Below are 19,773 nucleotides of genomic sequence, written 5' to 3'. Positions count from 1 at the left end.
AGTATAGTTTAAAACGGAAAATTACGTTTTTAAGTACCACTTTTGTAATAAGAATGTCAACTGTACTATTCTTTATAATATCAGATTACAGAAGTAAATGGTAACTGTAAATATACAGTTACCTTATCAGATTGTTTTCTACATTATCCTAAATGTATATATCCTCTTTACCAAAGACATCACGAAAATTATTGCAGAGTGAAAATACTTTAATAGTGCAATTTAAAAGCAATGAAGAGATTGAAACATTTCCCAAAGTGAATCACAATATTAAAATATTTGTTTATGGCATTTACATATCTTTTTTATTCCTTGTAAATGTATTATTTTTGAGTACGATTATAAAATTCTCTTTAGAATAATTTATATCAATATGTTAATAAAATATTTGCATCACTATCATGTAAGAAAAGTATATGTTTAAATTATAAGTGTAAACAAACATTTACCTTCTCAGGTTCTATTGTCAGTTTTACTCTATCTGTGTCTGTCTTCTTTAAACTACCACCATGAACAAGATACAGAAAAGATAATTATATGTTAGTAATGTATTCTCATTACAGTTAGAACATATCTTAAACATGTTATTTCAAAAACAACCATCATTATGAATTCAAGATATTTACCATATATAAAATATAATTTAATAGAAATTATTTATAAAGGAATGATTATTTTAGTAGATATTGCTAGTTAATAATTTTTCACATGACCTGAATGCTTTAACTGTGACACCACATAAGTTACTTTTAATGGATACTTCATTTATTCAATGTGAATTAGAGAAAACAAAAGGCAATGTCTTCAGTGTTTTCAGATTGTATGTTTATTTCATACTTATGATGTGATGTCCCTTCAAGTGTATGCTTTAAAAAAACTATGCTGTTACAATGCGTCATTAATCTGAGTGGATTGATCCAGGCATTGATGTTCCAGGAATAGAAGAATAATACTTTTTATGACTGAGTCCATGGAAAATAAAATAAGGAATACAACAAAATGGGCCTACATTTCTTCTGAGATCAAGCTAAGCTTCTTACTGATGATCCTGCTTTTGCATGTAGCACTGTGTGGAACTGGTCATTGTTAACAACACTTCAGAGAAATATACAACTTCTGTAAGAACTAAAATGAGGAGCACTTATGATGGAGACTATATAGTTATCTGAAATATCAACAATGCAGCCCACTTCCACATGCTGTCAGCACTCAAAGTGTGGATCAATATTAACAGTGAATCACTATAAAAGTTTAAAGTCTTCTAAAGCACAAGATATGGTTCAAGTACAGAAATTGTACTGACACTATATTGGTCTACTCATAGTATACGCATAAAATCTGTATTTATATTACATTAAATTCTGCGGCACTGCAGAAAATAATTATCTGATGTCTTGAGTTATTGTCAATTCTGAATCACAATGTCCCAATATATATAATTAGCAACAAATAGTGATTTTCATATTTGTCTAGTCCCATGTTATAGCACTGCAAAAATATGGCTCTTTCAGTTCTGTGTTTCATTGTTTGCAAGAAGTGTAGCCGCATAATGTTTTAAATGTAATTTTGGATACATTTAATTATGAATTTATTTGTAAAAAGTTCTTCACCAAGAACTAAGACATTGTTTTAAGAACATTTATCTAGATCTGGACTAGTTATGAAAAATATTATACATAGAAATATGCTGAAATTACTAAACACTGACAAGAAACATGTAAAATTAACTTCTAAATAATAAAATTAATATCAATGTTACAGAAAATCATTAATATTATATGAGTATATAATGTGTTAATGCTTCAGCTAGCGAAGTGTAATTTTTAAATTTTTAACGAACATACTGCTGAAGCCTCTCACCTTTTCTGTATCTGTCTTCTTTTGCTCAGGCTGTTTCTTTGCTTCCTCCACTTTCTAATAGAACAAGAATTAATGTGTTCGAATTTCATCATGTAAACAATGTTAACTACTATATGTATCATATGTAATAGCAACCATTTAAATGTGAAGATTTTAATATTGAATTAAACATTATGTAAAGACAAATATGTCATTAGAGTATACAGAAAATGCAATACTTCTATCAAATACTCTAACAATATTGTATTCAATCAATTTTGCAACAACTGATAAGTTTCAAGGCAGTGTATCTTCTGACAATTTAAACTGAAGTAACACTAGTCACCTATTCATAGTATTTCAGTCTCAACACACAAAATTTTCAAAATGAAAAGAATTACTATAAAAATTTGTGATTCCTCGTTATAAAAAATACAAAACATTACTAAAATACAGATTATTAACTATAATCCATGTAATTGCGAACAATTATTGTGCTTTAACCAGAAATATATTATTCACGTCTCAATTAGTGTTAGCAAATAATATATCAGTGTTATAATAAAAAAAATTATAATATAAAGTACTGCATGACAAATGTAACAAAGCTTACATGCATAAGCATGTGCAATTACACTTGTAAACACAAAAAGCACGTAACATACTTAACCAGAAGTAAGTTATTCAACTTTCATTCTGGCAAGTTCAAGTTGCCCCTTTATTTTAAGATTTAAGTCTATAACATTATTTGAAATGTAAAGACTATATATACCTGCTAATTTAAGAAAGTGTGATTTTAGAAAGTTAGTGAAATGCATAACTAATATGGCAATTTTATGTTTTATACAATGACATGCTAATGTCTGTCTGCTAATGACAGAGAGCAAGCAATATTTAAATGTTGATAATTAATGTGTGAAGTGTAAGAGAAGCTAGATATATTAAAATGTATTAATTTTAGCTTTAGTTGTTTTGGCGCTGAAAGAAGCAATAAAAGACACTAATGAATGCAAATGTCAGTTGAAACACTCAAGTGTTGAAATACAAAACACCTCACCTTCTCTGGCTGTATCTTCTTGTTTGGTTCTGGTTTTTTCTTCACCTCATTCTCTCCCTATTGTCAATGGAAGTGTGTTTTAATAAAATATTGCAATATTTGCATTATTTCAATATTTTTCACAGACAAATAATTCTACTACACCTGACTAACTTTGTATTAAGTGATAATCCCATATAAATTAATGTTTTGAATAAAACGTGTTTCTAATAAAAGTCCACATACATTTTCTCCCTTTCTTGTCACTTTTCTAAGTGACCTGGCTACACACAAGGTAGTTTCCAAGTTGACATCTAAATTCCTAAATGTTTAAATATAATTTCTTGTTTTTAAAATTTCTGTAGTTAGGATTTAATATCTAAACTATAAATACACTTTGATACCAAAAGCATGAACTTCACCTTTGTAGCTTACAGGACCAAATCCATGCTCATTCTATACATAATTCATACTGAGAATTAAAAGGTGTGTTATTTCACCACGTGAAAGCAATAAGTTACTCTATGTCCACTTAAATCGTAAGAGAGGGAAGGCAGATGCTGAAAAAACTCAGACCGCAAAAATGTGTACCTGATGTGCTAATGATGACTTGTTTAATTAAGTCCTTCTTTATCAACTCTTTATCTGTCTTTTTATATAATTTTGCATCTAACACTTGAAAAATTGAGTAAACTACATTAACTGAAAAGAATGTGCAAAAAATACCTACAAAGGATGTTAAATTATGCCTTCCATGAAGCATTTTATTTTACTAAAAGTAACAAAAACACAAATTCTCTTAATGGATCTGAAATAGAAAAGATGTTCTGAAATAAAAATATTACCACATACAAGAATGATCTGTCGCATATCTGCATCTGCACTGGCTAAAACACAGATTACGTTATCAGTTCAAGAACATTTACGCAACAGTGATATTTCATAACTCACCTTAGTTTGTCCTCCATAACATTCTATTTTAAAATACACATTCTTTGCCATTATTCTTGAAACAGAAATCTAATTACATGATAACATGCTGTGCACATGGCCTTTAATAGAGTAACTAGTGAATACAAAAATTTATATGTTTCTCAAAGAACACCACTTTTCATTCATATGATGATGAGTGATCACGCAGTATTCATCTACAGTAATGCCCAGCTTAAAGAGTTCAAAAATGTAAACACGTAAATCAATAACAATAATGTTCTACTCAGCAATATTCAAACCAGACTTGTATTTACCTTCCTTGTAAACATTCTTAATAATATCTTGTTAAAATTTCAGATATCTCCAGACAGTAAAACTGATGTTAACTGATATTATTGAGAACTCATTGTATTCTTACTAATTCTAGGCACTTACTTGTAGAGATGCTGTCTTCTCTTCTATCTTAACTGCAACATCATTAACCTTCTCCACTTCTTTCTGCAGGACAAAATAATTATTATTGTACTAAAAGAATAATTTCATGTTAAAATAAGAATATAATAAACAGGAATTATTTCCCTAAACTGTATTAACCAACATGACACACAGTTTGTCTCGTGTGATAAGAATGGCAAGCAGCTGAATATCTAACAAAAATAAAATACATAACATACCTTTTTGGTCTCAGGCTTCTTTTCGGGAACTTTCTTCTGTGGAAGAAGAAATGGATTATCAGTGAATAAACCAACATTACATATTGTCAAAATGTAAAAAAATTGTAAACCCTAAAGACAAAATAAGGGTTTAAAATTACATATTAGTTTTATCTGAACACTTTATGCATGAGAAGTTATTTCAATATTTATCAATTACTGCATCAAAACCTGTGCACTGGACACCCTAAACATGTAGGGAAAGTGGAAAATTCAGTATTCTGAAGGCCTTAACATTTTCTCAAGAATCAATTGTTCCTCCAGGGTTACTAACAGCTTTGGCAATCTGCTACTCTTTTGACTGCAATAGTATCAATCTATGCACATAGAACAAGTCATTGTTTTGATTAAAACTGCTTTTTCATTGCTAAATTTTGGTCAAAAAATCATTTTTATGTCAGAAACTAGGTCAGTGTAATAGATCACACATTTTAGGTGGGGCAGTCCTGGGAGTTCTATACAAAAATGTCATAAGTCAATGACTGAAGACCTTTCTGTATATTGGCAGCCCATAAAACAACTAACCATTTTAGCTGTTTATGTAGTTGGAAGCTGTTCACATCAGTGTGATAGGGCAGAATAATTTAATCTTAATTTTTAAACATGTGTCTTTTAAACAGCACAAGACAAGTATTGTAAACATCAAAGAAACACATATCTAACAGTAGTATTGTTCATAAGGTTCAGTAGACTGAAAGTGGGTCAAGTTGCATATTAAATAAATATTATTTCAAACATAATCCAAAGGCTTGTTAGTATTTTTCATATTGTGTCTTCAGTCTGACAATGCTCAGGTTGTGGGGACATTTTGATAATTACCATGATATTTTATATATAAACTTCCTTGTACAACTCAGTATCATAAAAAGCAGCTAGCTGGTAAGACAATTTTCCTGACATATCACCAGGACAGAGAGTTTGAAACATTTGCAGAAGTGAATAGTATGTTGGTCCGGCCCACTTTCCTTCAACTGGTCCTTGCGTAACATGTGCAGAAGATGTACAAGCTTAAAGCAACTGATAGGAGTTTTTACAGCCAAATATTATGCCCTTCCGTCTATTATCCTATAAAGCAATGTACAGATCAATAGTAATTACAGCATTAATATCTACCTTATCTTCAGAAATTCTGTATTTACAGGATTATTCATAATTCCCTGACACATTACAAAAAATCTCCAGACTTGAATGGCGCAAAGTATGGTAACATGTGACACGCTGATAGAAAGAGAAACTCTCAGAGTTTGCAGCAGCACTTGGAGGAAGACGGTTTCACTCAAAAACTGATTTTGAGTAATGAAGCTATTTTTCATGTTTATGGGAAGGTGAACAGACACAATGTGCGGGTATTGGGAAGTGAAAAACCACATGCCACAATTGAGCACATTTGGGATTCACTGAAACTGAACTTCTTCTGTGCCATATCCAAAGAGAAGGTGTGAGGGCCATTCTTCTTCGCCGAGGCAACCGTCACTGTCACGTCCTATCTTGAGATAATGCAGGAATGGCTAATGCCACAGCTCCATGATCATAGCGATGACTTCAATTATCAGCATCCAATAGCTGCCATCTCACAAATCGACCGTGACATGCTGCAGTGGGTATGGGCGGAAAAGGATTATCGGCTTGAGTCTGCCGCGTCACAAAGGGCGGACACATAGAACATTTATGAGGCACGTAAAATAAACTTGGAGCGTTCCTCTTTCTATCGGCATGTCATATGTTACCATCCATTTCACCACTCAAGACTAACAATTTTTTGTAATGTGTCAGGAAATTATGAATAACCATATATTATATACTTGGAAAGAAAACATTTCATGTAGTACAGTATTTAAAATGAAATGATGTGTGCCCAAATTCATACGTCACAGTTTTTAGTAATAGCCTGCCATGTCAAATGTTATTAAACCTACCTAATTTTTAGGAAACCAAAATGTGAAATAACAAATTAATGGGCAGACAAATGAATGAACAAAGAAGTAGTCTATCTTGTTGTTAAGCATAGAAGCATACTGAACAATTAAACACATATCAGTAAGCCCAACCGCACCATTTCCATCAATCACAAATGACCAATTATCTTTCATGACAACATCAACAATTCAGTCTATGTATACTGCATAATTAATGCTATAAGTTAGAAACAAATAAAATTCACTGTTTAAAATAAATATTAACCACTGCAAAAAGTAATGATATAAACACATATTCAGTCAACAGAGAAATCCATTTCTACAGAGTTTGAGAAGTTTAAAGACAAAAGCTGGAATTTGTATGGTCATGTTATGTGGACATTGCAGCAATGTTGTGTTAGGTGTAATCATCAAACTGTGCTCATGTCTAGTACTGTATTTTACCTCTTCCTCTGGTTTCTTAGTGTCCGTGACAACTTTTCTCTCAATGACCTCCTGTTGGTGTGAAAAAGATTTGATAAAATTGTGTTAAGGTGTGAAGGAACACATTTAAAAAAAATAAAAAAGTCAGTTTTTAAATAAAAATCTAAAAATAACTCATAATCTCAAAAAGTTTCTCAAAAATTATCTTCAATATCTTACGGCATGAAATTTTGTAATGAGTTTCTTTTATTTAAACAGTATGACAGATTATTTAGCCAAAATTGGGAATAGGCCCACTATATGTAACAAAGAGTTTCAAGAGAATTATGCAACAAACTACTCACAAGACGTAATGCCATGATGTCACATAACCAAGTTATAAATAAAGAAATGTAATCATATTTTTAGATAGTGTGTGATAGGGGTGCAGTAACTTAAGAAAGAATTATGTATGGGGAAGAAAATTAAGTATATTTTGCTTCCTCCAAATCAGCACCTATTATTAATATATTAGTTCTTTGTTAAGTGAGGCACTGTTCCAGAGCAGAATTCCTTTGAAATATAAATCTTAGATTTGCATACAAAAATTGTTTAGATACTTAGCTCATTTAAAACCACATAAATAAAGTCCTTGCCAAATTGCCATTCCTTTCAGATGATTATCACTGCTTATTCAGTATGATTTTAATCGTTACAAAAATACTGCAGGGTATGTTAAATATAAATCATAATATACACTGCTATTAACATGTCCAAACAGTTCAGAACACAGTAGTATACTGGCAATGTGACATTATAGCATTCAAGAACTCAAGGACTACGTGAAGTGCTCAGTTTAACCTTTAAAGTACCAGGCTTTTAAATTGTGGTATCCCCTGCTGACCCAATTTCAATCTCACAATTATGCTATGCTGTGCATGTTTTTTAATAAAACAATACATCTTTCTTAAAAACCCACATGCAACAATGAAATAAATTACTTATTGTTCAGAAGAGTTCACTTCACCACTTGGACATTACTAATGTATTCCCCTTCGAATATTAACACATCATGTAAACATGTCTTTTCCCTCAGACACACAAAGATAGGTTCATCCAACGTTTCTCCCCCATAAGGCTGGGGCCACACGACTGTACAAAGTATGTCCATTGTAACGCACATCGTGACGTCTGTCATAGAATTATGAAGGGGCATATAGGGTACAACACATGTTTGAGGGTCAGTTTTGCTTGGTACAGTATCCAACACAGAAATGCACAGACCAACACCAGGCACATAGTGTAAACTTATTGCTTAGTGTTTCATGTGCTTTTTCTCTAGATGGGACAATTGGCATGATGTTGGGCTTGGTCTTCATAATAAATTTAGTTTCATAAATAAGAAAACTACTGCAAATACACAATGGACGTCTGACCATAACTACAGACAACACATCAATGATAAGCATATGATCAAATGAACCGCAAAGTCAGAGCATGCACATATTAGCATGCCAGTAAATTACATGAACCCTTCTAGAAATTTTTGGTTCAGCAAAACCCAAAATTAAACAAGAAAATTACTAACAAAAGTATTTCATTGCTTTTAATTCCTAAATAAAGCATACAATTGTGTCTTCAGAACTAAGCTGTAAAACTGATGATAAACCCAACCTACAAATAAATAAAAAAATTATATTGAAATGTTTCAGGACCATTTATCAGTGCGAAATCAGTAGTTCAGTTGTGCCCTTTCAGAACAGGTTACTGAAACATTTAACAGCCTTATGCTTAAAGTTTATTTGAATGTTACAGAGTGCAGCCAAAAATAATAAGATAATTCCTACTTAAAAATTTTACTTGCTGATTGTTAAGGAAAACTGTGCAAAAATATTTGAAATAGAAAGAAAAGGGGCCTTTTTGACAAAAAGTTTATGAAGGTTACAGGGTCAACCTTCTAAAGTACACTGACATGGTTTTCGTCAATCAGAATGTAATGATCATAAAGCCATGTTACATGATGTGATGTGTGCTGTGTCCTAAGAAACACCAGTACCATTTCTTAAAAGACATGCTGGGCCTTTAAAGGTTAATAAGTATATTTTGGGTAAAAATATTACAAAATATGGACATACAAAAATATAAAACAGCAGATAAACTGTCCAAAAATGAAAATATATAGAACATAAATTGTGATAATGGAGTAAAAAAATTAATATGAAAATTGTTCAAAAGTGACTTCAGAAAGAGTGTAGAACTGTATAAATTCTGTACCTCCTGAGAGTCCCAATCTTCACCACTTTCACCTTCCTCCTCATCCTCATATTCATCAATTTCGTCCTTTGGATCCAAAAAATAAAATGTATAATATATGAATCTCCTCACAATTCCCCACACATGGAAAGTACAGAAATGGAAGAGCGTGACAATCATGGTGATGGTAATGAGTTTGATATGTTACAGCTTTTGAGATAGGAAATTAATAATTTAAAGAAGACTGTCTTCTGGGATGTTACATTGTGTAGTCTTGTAAAAGTTTACCAAAATTTCAGAGGTACTTACTGCCTCTACCATCATGGCATCAGTCAATTTCTACAAGGCTACATGGTACAACATCCCTGAATACAGCTGTCTCCATACCTACCACCACGAGAACCTGAAATCTCATTAATTTCACATTGCAAAATATTTCAGAATAAATTTATAAATTAAATCCTTTTAATTAATCTTTCTACATGGCTAAGCAGTTTACTGGAATATTTTATAATGGAAATACATATTACTAAAATTCCACAAAGAAAAATAAATAGTAGTAGTTCTTGTTGTTTCTGTTTATTAGAAAGCTGTGTGTACAGTGTATAACACACAGTGAGCCTGATCTTCACTGTTTGTCTCTACAACAGCATATACAGAACTGACAACTCATTAATCACCAATTACTGACATCAATTATCTATTAAAATGTAGTTCTATGTGTCAACCACTGCTGGGAAAATTATTGTACTAGGTGTTAATTCCAGTGTAATGGTAATCTCTTTTGAGAGTTGCAATGTGTTTGTGATCAGTTCTGTTAAATTATATATGTCAAGGAATTAATTTGTACTTACTTCACAAATTATCGTGTACTTACAAATATAGTTCTACGGAATTCCTCAACACAGCACCGAGTCTCACAAGATTACCAACACTGTGTGTGGTACACTCTGTACATGGGACTACATGCAAGTAATCAAACCTATCTAAGTAATTATTTAAATTTAAAAAGACCATTCTGAATTCAACTTCATAGTTGCCAGGTTTTTCCAGTAAAAACTTCCATTTATTTCATACTATAAAAGATATATTTTTAATCACATAACTGCAACTGTTAGGTCAACATTTGTAAAAGGGCACAGTCGATTACTTATGAATACTATATGTGAACAGATAACCCAGTGTAAAATAACATTTCTGAATTCATGTAAGCATGCTTGCAGCACTTTGTCAATAGTTTGTCTCAGACTTTAATCATGTCATGTAACACTACAATTTTCATAGAATTTGTTAATAAGCTTATAAATATGTCATATAAAGACTTTTCTTTAGAAACAGTTCCACAGAATCAATGTTCAAATTTCTTACCTTCTCTGGCTCTGGCTCAATTTTCTTTTCTTCTTTCTTTTCTACCTTCTTTTCTTCTTTTTTCTGAAAATAAGACAGGCAAATTTTTTTCTTTCTATGTGAAGCAGGAATATTATAAATTACAATTTAATTATTAATAATAACCTCCTGGTAGACAACTAAAGCCTTGTACAGAAATATTAACAATAATTCATAATTTCCTCATTATTAATACATATTTATAACAATGAAGAACTGTACCAACTTGAAGTAATACAAAAACATGGATAAGTTTACACAAGAACACTGGGTATTCTTATACGAATTTTACGTGAAGTGTATCTCTGGTAAGGCCAGAGGAAATTCAGCATAAAATTTCCAAGGGTTTGAGTTCCCACCAGACACACTATCATAATCTTATCAATAATGTAAGAACTAGTATGTTGATGGAACTCCAAAATATCAGTTTTAAGTAGTAACTGAAGGAAAATAAGATGAAATCAAGATCAGCTTGAACATTTACCTCATAAGTTACTTAAAACATCTTGTAAAGAATGTTATTTTGAAAGTACTATAACCACTAAGACTTTGGTTATCTTATAAAAGAAACTGTAATCAGTATGTTTTACTCAATACAATGACTGGCTATGAATTAGATGATGCAGAATACTGAAGACTATGTTGTTTGTTTGTAAAAACATATCCTGGAAGACTAATGTATAAAAGCTAAATAAATAATGAATTCTTAAAATTAATTAACTATAATATTATTACAAAGTTTCTGTGACTTTTTTATATGATGCACACAAAATAAGCAACAATGAATTACTTGAATTTTCATATAAAAAAACTGATCCTTACCTTCTCTTCGGCCTTCTTTTTTTCTGAAATAAAATAAAAGAAATACATATTTGTTTACATAAACCATAATTCTTCATCAGTGCAAACTTATTACAAATTTGGCATGACATGTAAAACAAAAATATATTTTACATTATATCCACATTGTAGCAATATTACCAGCTTATCTTATAAAACATAGATATAACTCAATATTTCACTTATGCCCACAAATTTTCTTACTAATTTTAGACAAAATCAATTCAATCCTCTTATTAAAACATACCTGCTTATAGTTGCTTTTGACAGATAATAAGGAATTTATACAGTACTATTTCTACACCAATTCCAAAGATATTATTTATTGATTTAGAGCTGAATATTTGTTATTTTTAATAAATATGCCAATGTCATACTTTGCAGATATCCCACAAATAACATCTTGAACTTTGTTCTCACACATTAAAATTCAGTGACATCTTAAAATAAAATAACTTATTTTGATTCAGATATATCTTATTCCACTGAACATCTAACAATATTTCTGAAAAAAAAATTGTCATAAGATGGGAATAAATTTTAGTCAAACATAAAGACAATTTTCACTTAAATTATATAAATTCAATTCATTTAAATTAAACTGAGTCAAACACACATGATATATGTCATGGACACAACTACCAATAATTCTCTGATTAATAGTTTCTCACTTCTTAATCACAAGCACATTCATCAACTAGAAATGCACAAAACAAATAAAACATAAAGAATTACTGTAACTTCAGACAACTAACACATTTGTATGTAGTATCTGTGAATTCTTAAGAACTGATGCAAAGAATTGATCATTCATGGACAGAGTAACAATTTTATTCTTTCAAGAGATAAATGCCTTTATATTTGAAAAATTATGAGGACTTGAAAGTAAAATAAGAAAGTTCAATCAAGTATAAATTAAGTAAATATTTTTAACAGTAAAGAATTTCTGAAGAAACTTACCAGTAACTTTCAAATCAGCTGAAGATTCTGCTTTTCCAAATTCATTTGATATGACCACCTTGTAGGATCCTGTGTATTCTGTTTTGCAACTTGAAATGCGTAGTCTGGCATAACTTCCATCAAATGATGTTTTGATTTCCTGAGATTCTCTGACAAGCTGTGCATTCCTAAAATTATTTTTATAAATCAGTCAACTGTTTTAACAAGTCAAAATTTACATATGTATGAAAATTAAGAACAGTGCATTACAGAAAGCAAATATTTTTTGAAGAGCAACTCACATCTAGAACTGAAAATATAAGCAGTATCGAAGTTCCAACAGCAATGACATGGAAAATTTAACTCTATCTTAATCACATGAATGTAGATTTGAGATTCTATTCAACATCATAACATAAAACAATCTTTAAGTTCACAATTCTATGATGAATTTTGACTAATACATTGACTATTCACTAAGTGCATGCATTTTATCATTTTGTATCTTATTTGAAAATGTTACTAATTTGACTGAACTGATGCAGAATCATCTTGAATGGTGGGCTTAGGTATTAATGGTTATTAATGTTCATGTTCTCTAACAAAGATACTATGATTATAATGACGATGACAATGACATGATGGTGGTGGTGTTAATGATGATGATAATTTCAAAAATTACAAACATGTGGAGGTAAACAACCATGAACACTGTACACCTTAATTTTATTTTTTTTTACACCAGGAGACTATATTTACCATTTTTCCTTTACTTTCAGACTTGTACATTTACATATGTATGTTCAATTTAATTTGCTGATAGCTGTAAAGCTAATACTTAGCAGCTAGCTTGTACATGCATGTGAATTATTGACATTATATCTAGAATAAAGTTTCTGAAGTGTAAACATTCCTGAAGAAATATGCCACATTTTGCAAAGTAAAATTCCATTCATAGACGTTTCATAAATAAGAAACAAGCATGTATGAATTATTTTACATAAGTAACATGACAAGCAGACAGAGAAACAGAAGTGTTTGGACACTTTTCATGAAATTTCAAGAAAAAAATTCCTTCTTCTCTTTCCCCTGCCCCCCCAATTAAGTCATTTTGTGGCAGAGGTTCATTTCATATGATTTTGTCTGCATTATATTTCATTGGCAGCACACTTCAATCCCTTTCATAAGGCGTAAATCTGTAATATAACATACCTGTACCAGACAACAGTTGCTTTCTTGTCTAAAGTTTTCAACTGGCACACAAACTCTGCACTCTTTCCTTCTTCTGTACTCTGTAATGCCATAATTTGTAGAATTAAATAAACTCCATATACACATATCAGAAACCACACTAAGTGAGAGATAAACTGACAGAGTATGGTTCCAATTTCCTTTAAGCAATCTTGGAAGTTTGTGCCATAGAATTTTTGGTACATTTAAGTACGTCATCTTCGTGCTTGTCTGTGATAGCCCACAAATTACACTTTAATCACGAACGTAAAACCGTAACAAAAATCCACAAACAAGCACACATATTCTACGAATTATAAATTCAGAAGAGTTATAAATGCAGGCATAATTGCAATATTCACATTCTGCATTATACACTGAAAATCTGTTATAAAAGTGAATAATTGTTAGTAAACAAATGTTGCTGTAATGCTATCTACAGATTGCTAACTTACATATTTAGGGGAATCAGGTATAGGAATATAATAGTTTACTTTTATCATGTGATTAAGCACCTTGTGAAGCAATGTACTTATCACATATTACAGGCAACTCCGCCCATAACACAGCATTTAATTCCATGATAAAATAATACGATCTGTTTTCCCAACTTATATACTCATTTTTCGTCATGCCCTGCCAGTTCTGCGAAACAGTTCTACCAATTCAGTCTTTTGAAGACAATGTAAAGGACTGTAACTTACCACAGATGTAAGGCCCTGAGAAAATTCTGGTTTGTTGCCCTTCTTCACTTCTTCTTCTTCTGGAATTTCAGTCACTTCAACTGTTTGAGATGTAGCTTCTCCTTTCTCATTCTTTGCAATCAGTTTGTATGAACCTTTATCAGTCTGAGTTACAGACTCAATTTCAAGTTTCACTGAAAATTCTCCCTGGAACGAGGAGGTTTTTATGGCTTATTAAAAACTTAAAAATACAAGATTTACAATAATTAATAACCTTCAATATTGCATTTTCAGAGCTGTTTCTTGTGCGTAAATGTAGAAATACAGAATTTCACAAGCTGTCAAATTTTAGGGATGATAGGTCCAAAACAGGTTTTACTAGTATGCATATAGAACCCTTCATAATAGATCAACACCTACAAATTAATGAAAATACTTCTCAAAACTTACTTCTTTAACTTGTTCAACACGAACTGTGTGTCTCGAGTCCTCATGGACAGCTGTCTTTTCCTTAAACCAAGTACACTGAGGAGCAAACTTAGATATCACATTACACTCTACAATCACAGTTCTCTTCTTAGTAATCTTTATCACTCTTGGCTTTTCTTTGATCACAGGTATAACTGAAAAATTAAATATAACACATTTTGAATTCAACATCACACAAGTAACAAAGTTCTATTGTGTAATACTGTAATAAATAATATAAAGAACTTACTTTCAATATTAAGTGTGAGGTTTGCATTTAATTCACCAAGTGAATTCTTGATGTTACATTTATACAAGCCTGAATCTTCTTGTCCAGGATCCTAAAAATTCAGAATTCATTATTTATTATAAGTCTGCATCAAATGCATGTATATGTCCTTAATTTTATACTATTTTTCTAGGAATGCATATTCCCTCAAGCTTAATTTAATACTGTATTTGATATATTCTTATAACTGGCTAACAAACTTCTTCTTAAATCCAGTGTTATATTCAGAACTCATTTTACTTTAACTCTGTAAGGCTTTTAATGTACCTATAGTCTTACAAACACAATCAAGGAGCCTCTTCTCACTCATAACAAAGAGCCACAACATTTTACATGTTCAATAAACAATTTCTTATTATTTAAACTAAATATTTCATCATGTAAGTACTAAAAACAAACAGCACAATACATCCAAGCAAATCAAAATGCAGAAACAACATTTAACTCCATTAACACCAAGTTTAGTTCATAAAATGAATGCTCCCATTTTTCATATGGTAATTTATAATGTTCATTAATGAATACCACATACTTTAACATAAATGTCAAGAGAAGAGGTGGTAGTTAAAATTACTTTTTCCATTTTTTTAAATAATAAACAAGTTCAAAGGAGAGATGATAGGGGAAATTAAGCAAGACATACTTCATAGCATGGTAAGTGTTATGTTCAAATATTCAATTATACCTTCAATTCCAATTTAATTGTATAGATGTCATCTTTCTGGTCAATAGATATTGATATTTTTGAAGATTCCTTCACCACTTTCCCTGCTTGGTACCAAACTATACTTGGTTTGGGATTGGCTTTCACTTTACAGGTCATAATAACAAGTTTTCCATTCATCTCAGAGACGATCCGAGGTTTCTCCACGAATGTTGGCCCATCACCCTCGGGTTCTGGTTCAGCTTCAATGTTGAGATTGAGGTTGGCATTGCTTTCGCCAAAGTCATTCTTCACATTGCACCTGTATGTTCCTCCATCTGGTCCAGCTGGGTCCTAAGCATGCAAAATGGAATTAAAGGGCAGCTCTGCAATGTCATCCAAACTCACACAACCCTTAGAATTACAAGTTTCTTGCACATTATCGACCCCTCCAATTTTAATCCAAAAAATATTTCAGAGACTGAAACCTTTTTCTGTCCTCAGGTGAAACCTACTCTGTTGAACAGTCAATAGAACTAGTCCCCATCACCGGACAACAGTAGTAACTTATAGTAATGGTCTATAAACCAAGAAAAACAACAAACTTCAGTGGGATACAAGACAAAGAACCATTTATAAAAATTATAACAAAGCAGATAAGACCTTATGCCTATGATGTTGCTTATGTTCCAGTCAAGGGGCCATGAAACAAAACCAAAGAAGAGTGTACAAAATTAAAACCAATGTCCAAATTAAAAAAAAGATTATGCATTAAAGTCACTTCTTGAAGATTCTATGCATTACTGCTACTACAGCCTGCTTGGTGATGCAGACTAATAAAGAACCAAATTCTAAAATAATGCCAAATAAAATCATACCTTTATTTCTAATAGTAATTCATAAGTGTCCTCTTCTTTATCAAGTGTGTTTATTTTAATCTTTGAGGTCTCTTTGACTAATGTAGTACCACGGTACCAGGTTACAATAGGTTTTGGTTTAGCTTTGCATTTGCATCTCATTGTGATAAGTGTTCCAGTGTCATTTGGAATAATTTTTGGCTTCTCGACAAAAGATGGAGCAAACCCAGCTGCATCATCACCACCTAAAACAAAGCAAAAGGGGCAAAGTTTCTTTTATAGTTTTATCATTATTTGGTGTGTCAACAAAAGAAGTATGTAAGATATCTACAACATTTTGTACAAAATAAATTTCCTCTGCTTCCTGAAACAAATATTTTCTTACACATAACAAACAAATAGGGTCAAAACAATACAATTCATTTGCACATCTGAAGCATGAAACAGCTGCATTTATACTGCACTTTCCTTAACTAGGGCTTGAAAGGAGGTTTGACATGCTATGAGATTTGTTCCAATACTTGGATGCTGTTCTCTGCAGTCTGCAAAAAAAGATGTGTAGGAAAATACCAACTGCAAGCTGAAGAGGAAGGACATTATAAAAAATCAGGCAGACTACATGTAGCAACAGTTTAGCAAAATCATATACAATAACAAGAAAATGAAGATATGAAATAAAAGACAGATAAGATACATAATCATTTTACAATGGTAGGAGAAGACATATAAGCAAAAGACTTCACAAAGCACACAACATAAACTGTAATCAGTTTGAATATTTACCAGTTTGTTCCTCCCTATCACTAATAGTCATACCTTGGAAATTTAGTGCAATATTGGCATTGCTCTCCCCAAAATTATTGAAGGCATTACATCTGTAGTTTCCACCATCCTCCTTGGTAGGATTTGAAACTTCCAATGTCAGAAGATACGTATCTTTTCCAGTAGCTTTCCTTGCCATACGAACGCGGCTGCTATCTGAAATGACCTTCGTACCCTGGTACCATGTAATCTCAGGTACAGGATTGGCTTCCAAAACACACTCCATCACAAGTATATCACCATCCTGTTTTATTGTTGGTTTCTTTGGGAAACGAGGTGCTTTGCCATCTGGAATCCTATGCAAACATATTAACAAGGTACCAAATCACCATTAGAGTCACCACCTTAAATAAAACAGCTTAACAGTGAAACACATTCCTTGTTTTAAGCCAAACTTAAACTTTAAATCAAAATAATTAAAGGTACATAACCAAATAAAATTTAATTTTTTATATTACTGAATACTCATGAAAGTAACTTCATGAACATCTTTGTGGTTTCTTGTAAAATAAACATCTTTCTCCTAAAGAAGGCACATAAATCATTCCAAAAAAAAAAACAGATTATTCATGAGAAGGTCAAAATAGTTCACTTGCTGGTATAACTACGTTGGAGTTACCTCAGTTTTGAGGCTCTCATTTTGAAGTTTCTTCATTAATTTTATGTGGGTATTTTGAGGAGATAAACACTATTCAAAGGAGTTTTAAGTGGTTGTTTTAAAGACTCAAGTAAATGCATTATCAGCATTATAAATGGAAAGCAGATTCATATTTGTCTACTTCACTCACATACCTCAGACTCAATACCAAATTAAATAAATAAAAACAATATAAATTTATAAGATCCAAATATTTCCTTAAGCATTGCCATTAAGGCTATCAAATTTTAATCTGAAAACTTGGTACTACTAGCATATTATTACATGTAAGACATATTATTTCATGTTAGTATTGTCAAGTCTGAGACTTAAAGTAATTTATTTACAGAAATGAATCAAGCTGAGTTTATTATTGTTCAAAAATTCTAAACCTAGAACTGTTGAACTTCATGGATTTTGCTAAAAGAAGAGAAATTTATGAGTGGCTATTCACACTTTTATTTTCATTATGCACAGCTGGTGTATGCATACAAATGTAGACACATACAACAAAGTTAACATATCCTTTCTAGGGGGGGTGGGAAGTGAGTAGGCATTGAGAAATGGTTATAATGATTATTTAATGCCTACTTACTTCCCACCCACCCTGTATAAAAATATGAAATAATCATAAGATTCCTTCCAAATAAAACTTTTGAGGAAATTCTTGTTTTATTTTCTTATACATAAGTATAGTAACAGTGTAACTAACACACTATTGTTGAGATAACATTTAAATATTGCTGTGCTATTTTACATATTTAGTACAAGAATTGATAAATTATTCTGCATGCCTGTTCCATAAATTTATTTAATTTGATGTTGATTATTCAAAGAACTTCCTGCACCACAGAGTGATTGGTGTCTATAAATATCTAGAATACATTAGAACAATTAGTTAATATATCTATGTGTCAGATGTCTCACTCAAATCTACAAATAAAAAGAAACTCCTACACGAGCATCAGTTTCATGCAAATATCATCTGAGAAGAACGTTTAGCATGCAGTATCTTACTTTGGTTTGCCACCTCCTTCAAAATTCAGATTTATAGATGCTGTGCCTTCTCCATGCTTGTTTTTGGCGACAGCCTTGTAGTCACCACCATCCGAAGTTTCCACAGAACTGATCTCTAACCTTGCCATGTAATACAATTTCTGGTCTAGTTCCTGAGACATATGAAAGCGACCACTTTCCTTCAGTATTTTTCCTCCATGGTACCTTTAAAAAATTTAAATACAGTGATATTTAGAAAAGAAAATAATATCTGTTATACACAGAAAAATAAAATAAAATCCATGTCTTAAAACTTGGCGTATTCTCAAAAATGAACAGATCATTTAAAATTTCGTGTATTAGTTTCAATGTCTAGTCACACTTGCTTCTTATGAATTTTATTTATATATGAACATGCACATAAACTTGAATTCTGTTATACATCAAAATTTACAGTTCATACTTTACCAAAAAGAATTGAATATCTGACATGAAGTTACAAAAGTGAAGTGTCTCCAAATGACATTTCCATTTTATTCTTACTTCTTCCTCTAAATCAAAGTTCTGGATATTTAAACAAAGATCTAGTGTTATTGAACTAACTTTGTCATAATGGTTATATTTATTTCACTAATTTATTGTGATTATAATAATACCTGAATTTAATTAACACTAACCATGTAACTGTTGGCTTGGGGTCACCAACGAGTCGACATTCAAATGACACCTTCCCACCATCTTCAGTCTGCCGTATCACTGGTCGTTCTGTGAACGTGGGTTTGATGCCATCAGCTGGCACTGGAGCCTCGTCGCCTATATTCAGAAAGGAACCTAAACCGGCTATTTTATGAGTCACTTAAAAGAGCCATTAAGGAAGAAGGACTGAAAAGT

At 31.6% G+C, this 19,773-nt stretch overlaps 1 protein-coding gene across 29 annotated transcripts in view; it reads right to left on the bottom strand.

Annotated features, from left to right (window-relative positions):
• Positions 1–19,773, bottom strand: part of bt (projectin protein bent) — a 173,325-nt gene that overhangs the window by 118,712 nt on the left and 34,840 nt on the right. For 14 of the 29 annotated variants that reach the window (XM_087356134.1, XM_087356133.1, XM_087356141.1 and 11 more), the window contains exons 6-23: positions 19,560–19,713; positions 18,904–19,107; positions 17,244–17,545; positions 16,449–16,672; positions 15,613–15,924; positions 14,889–14,979; positions 14,621–14,793; positions 14,192–14,377; positions 13,470–13,549; positions 12,279–12,445; positions 11,301–11,323; positions 10,461–10,523; positions 9,114–9,179; positions 6,882–6,932; positions 4,483–4,518; positions 4,244–4,306; positions 2,897–2,953; positions 1,861–1,914 (exon numbers count right to left, since the gene is read on the bottom strand). In XM_087356134.1, coding sequence (XP_087212260.1) covers positions 1,861–1,914; positions 2,897–2,953; positions 4,244–4,306; positions 4,483–4,518; positions 6,882–6,932; positions 9,114–9,179; positions 10,461–10,523; positions 11,301–11,323; positions 12,279–12,445; positions 13,470–13,549; positions 14,192–14,377; positions 14,621–14,793; positions 14,889–14,979; positions 15,613–15,924; positions 16,449–16,672; positions 17,244–17,545; positions 18,904–19,107; positions 19,560–19,713 — 2,306 coding nt within the window. The remainder of the gene's footprint in view (positions 1–1,860; positions 1,915–2,896; positions 2,954–4,243; positions 4,307–4,482; positions 4,519–6,881; positions 6,933–9,113; positions 9,180–10,460; positions 10,524–11,300; positions 11,324–12,278; positions 12,446–13,469; positions 13,550–14,191; positions 14,378–14,620; positions 14,794–14,888; positions 14,980–15,612; positions 15,925–16,448; positions 16,673–17,243; positions 17,546–18,903; positions 19,108–19,559; positions 19,714–19,773) is intronic. The other 15 variants (XM_087356136.1, XM_087356159.1, XM_087356164.1 and 12 more) reach the window with 9 other exon arrangements.

The sequence above is a fragment of the Zootermopsis nevadensis genome, unplaced genomic scaffold, assembly GCF_977971745.1.
Source record: "Zootermopsis nevadensis isolate Lab colony 2312 unplaced genomic scaffold, Znev_1.0 Znev_ptg000025l, whole genome shotgun sequence".
Classification (NCBI taxonomy): Eukaryota; Metazoa; Arthropoda; class Insecta; order Blattodea; family Termopsidae; genus Zootermopsis; species Zootermopsis nevadensis.
The sequence above is the reverse complement of the archived record's forward strand: the minus strand, read 5'-3'. Positions and strand labels throughout refer to the sequence as shown.